General features: G+C 39.1%; 1 protein-coding gene across 2 annotated transcripts in view; it reads left to right on the top strand.

Moving 5' to 3' along the window:
- The window catches only part of march8 (membrane-associated ring finger (C3HC4) 8), a 176,145-nt gene extending 164,871 nt beyond the window's left edge, over nt 1-11,274 (top strand). Inside the window, exons 9-11 of one of the 2 annotated variants that reach the window (XM_041789362.1) lie at nt 690-825; nt 4,235-4,249; nt 7,843-11,274. In XM_041789362.1, coding sequence (XP_041645296.1) covers nt 690-825; nt 4,235-4,249; nt 7,843-8,147 — 456 coding nt within the window. In that variant the 3' untranslated portion in view covers nt 8,148-11,274. The remainder of the gene's footprint in view (nt 1-689; nt 826-4,234; nt 4,250-7,842) is intronic. The other variant, XM_041789363.1, reaches the window with a different exon arrangement.
- The last annotated feature ends 1,128 nt before the right edge of the window (nt 11,275-12,402 follow it).

Below are 12,402 nucleotides of genomic sequence, written 5' to 3'. Positions count from 1 at the left end.
AATGTCTGCTTATATGAGTAGTAAATAGCCATATTAGGCCTCTTGCACCCCTTTTTTCCAGCTCTATCCACTGTCCTATCCCCAAAATACAAATAAATCGATCAAATAAATCAAAATAATTCTTTGAAAAAAATGTAATTTCCAACCTTGCCTGACCAGCTGATCCAGACTGGCCGGATGGATTACTAACATGTTTGATATTTTGGTCGTAAAACTGCAGACACTCGCACAGTTAGAGCAGGGCCACAGGCAGAATCCCCAACTTTGGGGCACTTAGTCTACTCATCACATCGTCAGACAGCATTTTAAATTAATATGACAAGAGCAGAAAAGCCTTTTGGATGTACCTTCTCCAACTATGATAAAGGTGATAAACAAAAATATAGTAGACCTCCAGCTGACACCAACTATTTGTCATTATTTAACTGCTAGTTGTGTTTGCTAGCAGTTATTAGAGACTGTTTATGTCAGGGAGCATTTTTAATGCTGTCTGTAGCTGTCTGAAGCCTGACTCCAGCCTCAACCTGTAAGACCTTAAAAGGAAGCTATATTGGCATTTGTCCCAGCCTGCCCTGACTTCACTCGTACAGTGTGATCACTCTTTCATTGCAGTGTACCATTTCCTTCTTATTATTTCTGTGCGTTAATTTTTTTTACTTCCTCACATGTCCTTTTTCTTTCCACCACAGTGGGAGAAGCTACAGATGACAGCGAGCGAGAGAAGGAAGATCATGTGTTCTGTCACCTTCCACGTCATCGCCATCACCTGCGTGGTTTGGTCGCTGTACGTTCTCATCGACAGGACGGCAGACGAAATCAGACGAGGTCAGCTCAGATGCGCACACACAATGTAACGTCATGTCTGTGCTAGATTTAGTGTTGTGTAAAATGTGATCCATTCATCCCTGATTAGCAAAGTCATTCATGAACAGTTCAATTACAAATCTGCACGACTATAGCGTTATTTCAAAGGTGTGAGTATTGAGTGAGAGTAGTGTGAGATGTTCTCTAAGACTGGAGTATATGTGGGTGTAATTCACTCACAGGAGCTCCATGGACACCGAACAAATGAGACTGTGCCGAGATAATTTTCTGGCAGGGAGTTTTTTGGGACTCTCAGTCGATTTCACTTTGATTTAAGACCTGCAGTCCCTAAAAGAGAAAAGTGAGAGATAAAAGAAATGAAGGAAAGAGATTTTAAGAAGTAGATATGTAACATCTGTCACTGTAAGATCTGGTTAGAGCTTTAGACCGTCAGACCGAGGTGATTCTGGTTCATTCTTACTTCTTCAAGAGGCTTAGAGCAGATTTCCTCTGCGTGCTGTGAATCAAAATGGCTGAGTTAAAAGTCCCGTTGATCGCAGTCTTGTAATAGACTTATGGTCCTTAAAAAGATAAAAGAGAGTGTAAGTTTGTGTGACTGTGTGCGATGTGCACTTGTTTTCACACAGAGACTAGATAAAACTAAGAGAAAAAGGGCTGAAAGCAATAAGAAGCTTGTTAGTACCAGTAGATGGATCAATGTGATTTATTGATCACTGGAAATCTGGAGTGTTAAACCAAGAGCTTTTCAAAGAAAATAAAGCAACAGAAGAATAAATACACAACAAATCCTAACAAATTACATTACAAAACATGTACATCCAGAAATTTTGCCCAGCACAGAAAACAATGTCTCACTTAGCTCGATGTTATTAAAGTCTATTTAGAAACCCTTATATTAAACTTAAAGGCCTCCAAACACACAGTGACCTGATATTTTATTTCGGTTTATAAGTATATTTTAATTTACTCTTATTCTCCAGAGTTGATTGAAAATATCAATGCTAATTATGCATTTGCTTATTATGTTGCTGAAGTTAGCTGACAGTTAGCTGGAGTTAGCATAAAGACAGACAAAAACCTTCTGGGAGTAAAAGACAGGCAAATTTCACCTAGCTTGAAAAACTTAACACACTATATGTGTTAAACTTTACAAAAAATGTAGAATGTTTTTGTGTGCTTATTCGAAGAAAGCAGTGTCTCAAACCCCATACTTCTGTTAGTATGCTGCAGTTGGTACACTTAAAAGCAATACAGAGCATTTCATTTCAGTGGGTTAGTATTGTCTCAATTTGTGCACTGCTTTTTGCAATAACAGGAAGTGGCAACCGTTTAACTGCCTCCGTTTTCTTCTTTTACTTTTTAATCAGCAAGTTATAAGTCAGTGTTAGAGGATTATAATCAAAATTTAATGGATATTTTCACTAATTTTATTAGATGCATGTAACTTATATTTTAAGTAAACATTATTCTCATAAAGAAAATTAACCTATTTTGCCTTGAAGGCTCTTTTCTTGGTTGAAATCTGATGCCATTGCTAACACTACCTGGCGTACTAGCATGCTAACAGAACAACCCCACCTACAGAGGGTATGCGTTGATGTCACTTGTAGCGGGCTGCTCAGTCAGGCTGTGTGTCAAAACAGTCTGAAACACTGATATCTGCTTGATGATAAGGAGAAAAACAGAGTAATATCTGCTCAAATTAGGGATATCTGGACTCAGCAGAGAGCCATATAGTTTCCTAAAGACACAGTGGACGGTGGACATTTATATATAAGGTCATAAATTGAGTTTCATGATATTTACTGTATAATGGACCTGATTTCAAGTACGCAAATCAGAGCCTGAAGGCTCACATCAGCCCAGTTCATCAGTGATGGATGTGAAACTGAATTAATTTAAAAAGTTTTGATAATATGATGTTTTAGATCATCTGTTTCTCTGTATATCCGTGACTCCTTTACTTAGTACAGGCTTTTTGCTAGCTAACACTGTTTCCTTTTGCACTCTCGTCACTGTGCATTTTCAGGCAAGGGTAACCATTTTTTTGATTAGTAAACCAAAAAAACATATAATCTGGAATGATTTATATTAAGAAGTGCTGGTGGGCTTATTACCAAAGCCAGCTGTTTCTGTTTTCAGTTTATGTGTTCAGCTTAGCTAACTCACTGCTAGCTTCAGCTTCAGTTTTAGATTGCAGTCCTTACACAGTCCAAGTTGAAAAAAGCTGCACATGACAATACCTTTAAAGACCGCTATTTAACATTTTATCCCACTTGTTTGATCTGTATTAAAATGTAAGACCTCTGGGTTTAGAGGGCACTGTTTTGAATAGGCTATTTCTTAGCAAACAGTGCTTCTTTGGTCACTCTGCACTGTGAATTGTCAAGCTGCTAGAGATATTTTTCGATTACTTGACTATGCCGGATATAATCTGGAAATTTGTGAAAAGCTTAAGAAGTGCCTAATTAGTGGGTTTATTTTGATTTAATTTACCAGGGCTTGCTCTGGGTTTTTAGCTAGAGTGCTAGGCTAGGCTAACTGGCTGCCACTCTTTTCTGCTTGTATCTGCATCATGTTTTGCATGCAGACTTTATAAGGAATTTTCCTAATCTGCTAATGCACTACTGGAACAAAAATAAGCATTGGGATTCATTTTGTAATCCTTCAGCATACACTGTCCTCTGTTTCCCCTCTTCTCTCATACTAGCATGCTAACCATAGTAGCAGCTAGACCAGGAGAATGTGGCCATCGATTATTAGGAGTCTGTTTTCATCATAATAGGAGCCTTGCTGACATATATTAAAGCCATTTTGAGGCTCTTGCGTCTGGGCTGCTGTTAACATTCATCTTGACCAACAGCTCTGAGTTACAGACAGATTGCTCCTCTCTAGCCGCACTCTCACTATCCAGGTTAAAAATAGAGGTGGCTGCTTTGACGATGAGCTGTTGCATCATTGGCTGGCTCTGCGTCTGCGGACACTCATTCCTCCTTGGCATGTTTGGCACTTCAGAGCTGGTGTACAGATGGAAGAGCAAGCTGTGCCTGTTTAGCCCAACCTGATGATTCACACTTGTTAGAGTCCCAGAGGGCTGTCAGGTTCAATCACCATGGTGATGCCAAATATTTCCTCACCAGGCTGGTTTGCCGTCTGCCGAGCCCCTCAAAACCATGGATATGTCTGTCTTTCAATTTCCTCACCAAAATTACAGCACAGTGATATGTTTTACACTATGTATTCTAAAATTAGTGAGCACATGTAATGTTCATGATTGCATGAAATGCATCCTAAATTGTGCAACTATCACATTTGAATCTATTTTAACTTTCTGGGCTTTGCCTTTTCTATTAATCTGTTTGTATGTCTTTGGTAATACATGATACTAACACTTTCTTTATTCATGCAGACGGAAGAATCCCAGGTAAACATTTACACTTGACCTTTTGACTTTCAAACTGTGTTTTCCCCCCGTCAGCCTTTGTCGTCTGTCAGCTGTTTCCGGTTCTTTTCCAACTGCTCTTTTTACCCTTTCCTTCCTTTTCCCTGTGCCTTGATTTCAGGATGTAAATGATGTTTCTTAACCCCTCAATGGCCCATTATATTTATACCATAAAACTGAAAGAATGCAAACACGAATACCCTCAAATCATTGATTAAAGACTTATTTGTAGACAACCGAAGCCACATTCATTTTTGTCTTGCAAGAATAATGCTTTGTATTACAAGCCAAGCCTTTGACCTAAACGGTATTCTTAGACATAGAGGTTCACTCAACAAGAAGTCTATGTGTTTTGGGACTATTTATGAACCTAAACTGGGGCAAAAAAATTAAAGGTTATGAATTTTGTTCATCAAGATTATCTTCACTAGTGAGCACTAGTTTCATCAGTTTTTGGCAGTAAATGCAACCAACCAAGCTACTGTCAGGCTAAAGGAGCTACGACATGGTCAACTGGCCTTAATGGCACCACTGATGAGCTTTCAAGCTTTTATTCATTTATTCATTTGGCAGGGACAGATGCAGTTTACATAGAAAAATTTGACAATTTGCCAATGCACTGTGCCATAGCATTTAAAGCTAATGCTAATTTCCAAATTTCTTGCTCTTCTATAAAAGACTGTCTTCTTAGTATGACCAACGCATTTTCAAATTTGAGTCGGAGTAGGGTGAAAGACTAAAAGATTATAGGGTTAAACTGATATTGTTTTTTTAGGGCAGATAACAATATCAATCATTAGTAGTTTATTAAACCAATAACTGATACACGATATTGCCAAAGTATTCGCTCACCTGCCTTGACTCGCATATGGACTTAAGTGACATCCCATTCTCAATCCATAGGGTTTAATATGACATCGGTCCATCTTATGCAGCTATAACAGCTTCAACTCTTCTGGGAAGGCTTTCCACAAGGTTTAGGAGTGTGTTTATGGGAATTTTTGACCATTCTTCTAGAAGCGCTTTTTGTGAGGTCACACACTGATGTTGGACAAGAAGGCCTGGCTCTCAGTCTCCACTCTAATTCATCCCAAAGGTGTTCTATTGGGTTGAGGTCAGGACTCTGTGCAGGCCAGTCAAGTTCATCCACACCAAACTCTCTCATCCATGTCTTTATGGACCTTGCTTTGTGCACTGGTGCACAGTCATGTTGGAACAGAAAGGGGCCATCCCCAAAATGTTCCCACAAAGTTGGGAGCATGGAATTGGTATGCTGAAGCATTCAGAGTTCCTTTCACTGGAACTAAGGGGCCAAGCCCAGCTCCTGAAAAACAGCTTCACACCATAATCCCCCCTCCACCAAACTTTACACTTGGCACTGTGCAGCCAGTCAAGAACCGTTCTCCTGGCAACCACCAAACCCAGACTTGTCTATCAGATTGCCAGATGGAGAAGCGCAGTTGGTCACTCCAGAGAACAAGTCTCCACTGCTCTACAGTCCAGTGGTGGCGTGCTTTGCACCATTGCATCCAACACTTTGCATTGCACTTGGTGATGTATGGCTTGGATGCAGCTGCTCGGCCATGGAAACCCATTCCATGAAGCTCACTACGCACTGTTCTTGAGCTAATCTGAAGGCCACATTTGACTGCAGAAAGTTGGCGACCTCTACACACTATGCGCCTTAGCATCCGCTGACCTCACTCCGTCATTGTATGTGACCTACCACTTCGTGGCTGAGTTGCTGTCATTTCCAATCGCTTCAACTTTGTTATAATACCACTGACAGTTGACTGTGGAGTATTTAGGAGTGAGTGAATTTCACCACTGGACTTGTTGTACAGGTGGCATCCTATTACAGGGTAGGGTTCCACGTTGGAATTCACTGACCTCACTGAGAGTGACCCATTCTTCACAAATGTTTGTAGAAACAGTCTGCATGCCTAGGTGCTTGATTTATACACCTGTGGCCATGGAAGTGATTGGAACACCTGATTTGAATTATTTGGATGGGTGAGTGAAAACTTTTGGCAATATGGTGTATTTGAAACAAGTATGCATTTATTATGCTGTACAAATGTAATTAATGTGGCAAAAGTAAAACTGTATGATCAAAAAAATAAAATAAAATGAACACTTTAGCCCCAGCTCTACTAACATGAGAAATAGCACAGAGCAACATGAATGCAGCAGGAAAACAGGAAGTGATGGCAGACGCTCACTGTGTCAGTAGCACTCAGGCTTAAGTGGTGATTGACTACGACTCATGTGACATCTAGCCAATCAGATTGTGTGTTCCATACAGAACATTTATCAATTGTCAAATTAAAATGCTGATACAGTTACCAGCCTCAATAATCAGTCAGGCCAATAATCAGTCTACCCCTAGTAAATCAGGTGACATCTTCAGCATGATGATATTTAATGTCCCTGACAAACTATGCAGTCCTAGCTAGCCACTTGTTAGCAACTGCCTTTATTAGTTGTGAAAAAGCTTCAAGCACACAAATTACATTTATTTTACAATGAAATCTCTTAAGCTTGTGTTTCCCACAGACTTTATTTCAAGTATCTACCCGATAACTCATTCAGATATCCCATAGACTCTTAGACAGTGGAACCAGATGTGCTAAAGTGTTAACACATTTCAAGATTTTCTGACTCATGACTGCAGCACTCTATTATCATCATACAAAATAAGGAATGCTTCACTTTTAAGTGCACAAAACAGGCATCTTGCATTCAAGCAATGCTAGTTGTTTGATTTAGTCGGTATGCTTCCTGTTATAGCACACTTTTTTTTATCTTAATCCAAATATAAATCCTCACAGACAGGATCTTGTAGGTTAAGACCTTTCCTTTAGTTTATGTCTCTGAAAAGATTGAGCCTATAAGGTTGGCTTTTTCTGCTGTTTTAGAAGATCACATTTCTCCCTCTTTTGTTTTTGTTTTGGATGATGCAGCTTTTTCCCAATATTTAAACTTCCCCATAATGCAACGTTCCCCCCTCCTTACTGGGGGATAAAAGCATTTGGTGAGTCAGGGGCTTTGCTAGTTTTACATTCACTGGCCATAGAAATGTTTTTGCACAAAACTCTCATTTTGTAAAATCTTTTTGTCTCATATATATTTATGTGTAGGGCATTTAATGTCTGAATTTCACAGCAGCACTGAGGAGATAGCAGGATAAAAAAAGGAAATGACATGCAAAAACATCCTTGCTGGACCATGATGCGCTCATTTCTTTGCTTTATGTTGCTTCAGCATGAAATCACTTTGAAATTAATGTCATTTTCAATACTATGGAGTTAAAAATGCAGACTGACTTGAATAGTCTGGAGTAAGAAAGATACATTTTTTATCATATTAAGATTCTCTGTGGAATATTACTCACAAAGTTAGTCTGTTATAAAGAAGATGTTATTTTTTCACGATTTAAGAAACTATCATATTAATGCAAAAATAAGGTACAAATCTTACTTTCTCCAATATGATATGGATTTTTTGGCAGTAATGTTTATTTTCTGTGTTTGACTCGTGCACATTTTCTCTTCTGTTTGTCCTCTCTCCCCCAGGTGTCACTGACTGGCCTTTCTGGACCAAGCTAGTGGTGGTGGCGATTGGCTTTACAGGCGGACTGGTGTTCATGTACGTCCAGTGCAAAGTCTACATCCATCTATGGAGGAGACTCAAGGCCTACAACCGGGTCATATATGTGCAGAACCGTCCCGACACATGTAAAAAGCTGGTGCTGGAGAAGCCGCCTCTCCTGGAGCCAAGTCTTGAGAACAAGGAGGCGCTGGCCCCGGCCCAGTCTGACACAAACTCCTCCCAGTACACAGAGACAGAGGACTACAGTATGGAGGTGCTCCACGTCTGACCATGCGGTCCATGTTCATACACACACAAACAGAGCCAGAGGGAAGAGCGGTGTAAGTGGAAAGGATTCTTAACGGAGGAATAAGCAGACCACTTCCCTTCCTCTGATCCCGCTGACCCCTCATCCTTTTCTGGTCATTTTATAAACCCAGAACTCAGCCAGAGACCACCAGACCGGGTCTATCTTCTTCAATCAACATCCATCCTGCCAGATTTTATCCCTCCCTCCAGACTGTTGCCGCTTTTCTTTTCCCAGGACCGGACTGTTTTTACTGACTTCTGTAAATGTCTGAAGAGGCCTGGAGCACACCAGTCTATAAACACAAACACACTTAAATGTTCACCTCTGGGAGAGCAGGACTGAGACAAACAGACTCAAAATAAGGCTCTGGAGGACTATACATCTCTGATGCGTGGTTTGTTTACTTGTGGGTTTGTTAGATATGTTCGTTTTTACCTCCTGTGAGTGTCGGGTTAGCCTGCCGTGGATCAGTATGTAGCGCCACGCATTGGATCTCTGGAACAATCCAGCTACTGCCATCACCGCTGGTCTGTCAGCCCTGAGCTGGTCTGGATCGGACCAGGCCTTGAACGAAGCACTTTTGTTTTTTTTAGTTCCCAAGACAACCTCCCCCCGTCCATCCTCTTGTTCTTTCTTATGTCTTTCGTGTTGTACGATGGGGAGAGCGCATGCAAACGAACGTGGAAATGTTTGTTTCCTGTTTATTTGTCTTTGCATTTCCTCGTACGCACATGTTTAAAGCCCTTCCATGGATGACAAAAAAGGAAATGGGGTTAAAAAAGGAATCATGTTGGATGAAAGATGTGTGTTTTTGTCAAAATAGAAAAAAGATGAAGAAAAAGGAAAACCCAGCCACATGACTTCTCTACCCCAACATGAAGGCTTTGAGAATGTAAAGTTTTTAAAAAATGATTAAAAAATAAATAAAAGGTTAAAAAATAATAATAATCAAACAACATTTTTTACTGGTCACAGGAAATTGCAAGGTAATTTCCGTGTCTTGAGATCATAACGAGAGCCTTTTGACATAAACAGCGTCGCTCATGTTTTTCTATCATGTGAATGACACAGTATTTACAGAGTGATATTCCCTGTGCAGTTTTTAATACGTTTGATTTGTTCGCTTCGTCACGGGAGACGCTTTGAGAAAATCTACAGCTGCCTGTTTTAGCTTGCCCCCCGAGTGCTCCCATCATGCAGGCCGTGCACTGATTGGCCTTACAGTGAGTGGGTGTTTAAACTTTAATGCTTTCAGATATTTTTCACTCTGCAGGTCAGAAAACAAGCATTTACAACTATTCTTTACAGGATTAACACACTAGCACAAAGTTTATACAAGAGAGTAATGCTAATACGTTACTTTAAGATCACGAGCAAGCATTTTCTGCTTTCTATCTCTCTCTTGAGAAGTCTATTTTAAGATTTGATCACAAGATTGTCATAATGTTTCTCTCATTTGACTTTTTCCTCACATCTGCAGTTTAAATAAGGCCAAATGAGGCATTTCTTTTCTTAAATGTCTCAAAAAAGGAAGCACAGTTAAAACTGCAAGTATGCTGTTTTTGCTCTAAAGATGACATCTTCTTTGCACCCATCCACAGAGAGCTTTCATATTAATGCTGCAGCACATCCTTATATTGTGACAGTCATCAGTTATGAGATGACTGCAGCGCCCCCTCCTGGTGTGGAGCAGGGTGTGCAGCCTAAGAAAGGCAGCAGTGGATTTCTCAGGGTGATAATGTGTTTTGTGCTTACAGTCATTATAAGTGCTTTTGTGTACGTGGGAGCACAGCGATGCTGGGCTCATGTTGAGCCTCACAGCCATTCCAGCAGCACATACACACATTTTTACAAACCGTCTTTGATACCAGTAAACTGTCTGTGAACAACAACTAAGGTCCAACAAACATACCTGACTATTACTGCTCAGCAGCAGCAATAAATGAAACCTGCTTTTTGAGTTTTGCAGCAATGCAAACTGTATTTTGTGTATGAGCCCCTTTGTGACATGAGATCTGGAGTCTAATATGATTTAAATGTGTAATTTGAGCCGAGGGAGTTGTTGTGTGTCAAGTTGGATTAAGACCTAGTAAAGAGAAGCTTCTCTGAAACTTCATTACCCATGAGGCTCAGTGCAATTAGACAGATAAAAAGTGCAATTACCCTTTTGTTGTTCTTCTATTCTGTAGTAATGTAATGGTGTTTAATGTCCAGGATATCTTCTGGGAATACAATGATTATTTCTTCATTTTTTGTGTTGTATTTATTTTTAAAAGAAAAGAGAGTAAAATTTGTTCATTTAAATCCCTTTCATTAGTAATTTTATGCAATTTACACTTTGTTTTCCCAGTCATTAATACAGGAAATCACTTTTTCTTTTGCACTTTATCATTAAGATATTATTAACATTGTTAAAAATGTGATTGACTTCCAGTGTGAATTCCCTTTATTTCCCTTCAGAGTTTAGTTTTAAACTTTAGACAGCATTAAACAGAATTTAACTTGAACATATTTTATACATAAAACAACCTGGAATATTTAGTTTCCTTGACATGGAGGATTTTTTTTATACTCTCTACTCATAGGAGCTGGCTCCTTTCATAAAGTCTGAGAAGACATTGTTATGTCGTCCTGAAGACAACTGAGACCACTTTAGCCGACATGTCCCTCTCCCAGAGCAGCTTTCGCTTTCTTACCTTCTTTCTGTCATCATGGATTGATTTTTGCTTGTATAAATCTTTTAAGCAGCTAAGAGTGAGGGCACTCTCAGGCTCCCCCATCCCAACTTTTTTTAGGCATAAGTGTCAACTTTTCTGTCTTTACCCTGTTGCTTATATTTTTATCATGTCTGGGAAGAGTGTAACTTGCATAAAGCTACATTTGTTTACTACTGACTGGACTTGAACATATACGACTGTTTCCCCTGTCTTATGATATCATTCCACAAGTTTGTTTGTGAATTTTCTTTGGGATAGTAATTGTAAAAAATTTGGTAAAAGTACTTATGTTTTTAAAGAATATTGATGTGTTTTCAGTTTAATTTCCCATTTGAACAAAGTATGTAGAGTTAAAAAGAACAACCAAATAAAAATTAAGTTACTTTTAACATTTTTGATTCAGTCTCTCTGATTTCATAATGAATGATGCTCATCCTGTATGAATAGTATCAGTTATAAAGCATTAACTTCATCAAAGCCTTAACAGCTTTACACTCCTCTGTCACTTTATTAGGTACACCTGTTGAACTGCTGATTAGCCCAACTATCAAATCAGCCAATTACATGGAAACAACCAACACATTTAGGCATGTAGATGTGGTGAAGGCCATGTGCTGAAGATCAAACAGAGAGAGGATGTTAGTGACTCAGAACAACATTTAAAGCTTTGAATAGCCATTCAACCCATAACAGGGGACAAAAACAATCTGAAAAAATAATTCCCCAAAAAATGGCATTGTGTAAAAGGACGCAATGATTTTCAAATCCTTCTAAACCAATTTTCTGTTGAATACAGGACAAAGGCAAGATGCTTTTATGTTCAGTCCAATACGGTTTTGATGTTTACACAATTCTAATTTGATGCCTACACCATGTTCCATAAAAGTTGGAACAGTGTTACATCACCTTTTCTTCTAATGATACACTTTTCTTTCCAATTCTTGCTTCACGTAGTGTATATCTGGAGTTGTTTAACATTGCAGGGTTTCTGTTGTCATGTTATGGTTTTAATAGTGCCATACATACTCAGTGACATGTTTGGACATCATGCAGGCAAGTCTTGTACCTGCACTTTTTTATTGTGAAGCCATGCTGTTGTAACTCGTGCAGAATGTGGATCTGTATTGTCCTGCTGTAATAAGCTGCCTGTGAAATCTCTGAAAAAGACATTCCCTAGATAGATGGATGGATGTATTACTCCGAAACCTGTTTGCAGGCACGTGCACACATTCCGAATAGCGGGTCAGGAAATGATTTGAAGTGATTTTTTTTTTAGCATTTCTGCTGCTTTCGCCAGTAAAATTTAAAAAGTGAGTGCAGATGCACTAAGCCTTATTGTTGCAACCAACTGTAGCGATAAATAGTGATAATAAATGAATATTATCAATAAACCTCGAAGAAGAATAGGGCACCACTGCCTGTACGGATTGGTTATTTAATAACCAATAAAATATTGCAATTATTTATTAATTAAAACCTTTAATTCATTAACAAAACTATTAATTATGGATCAGTCT

The sequence above is a fragment of the Cheilinus undulatus genome, linkage group 6 (genome assembly GCF_018320785.1).
Source record: "Cheilinus undulatus linkage group 6, ASM1832078v1, whole genome shotgun sequence".
NCBI lineage: Eukaryota > Metazoa > Chordata > Actinopteri > Labriformes > Labridae > Cheilinus > Cheilinus undulatus.
This window is presented reverse-complemented; position numbering and strand designations above follow the sequence as displayed.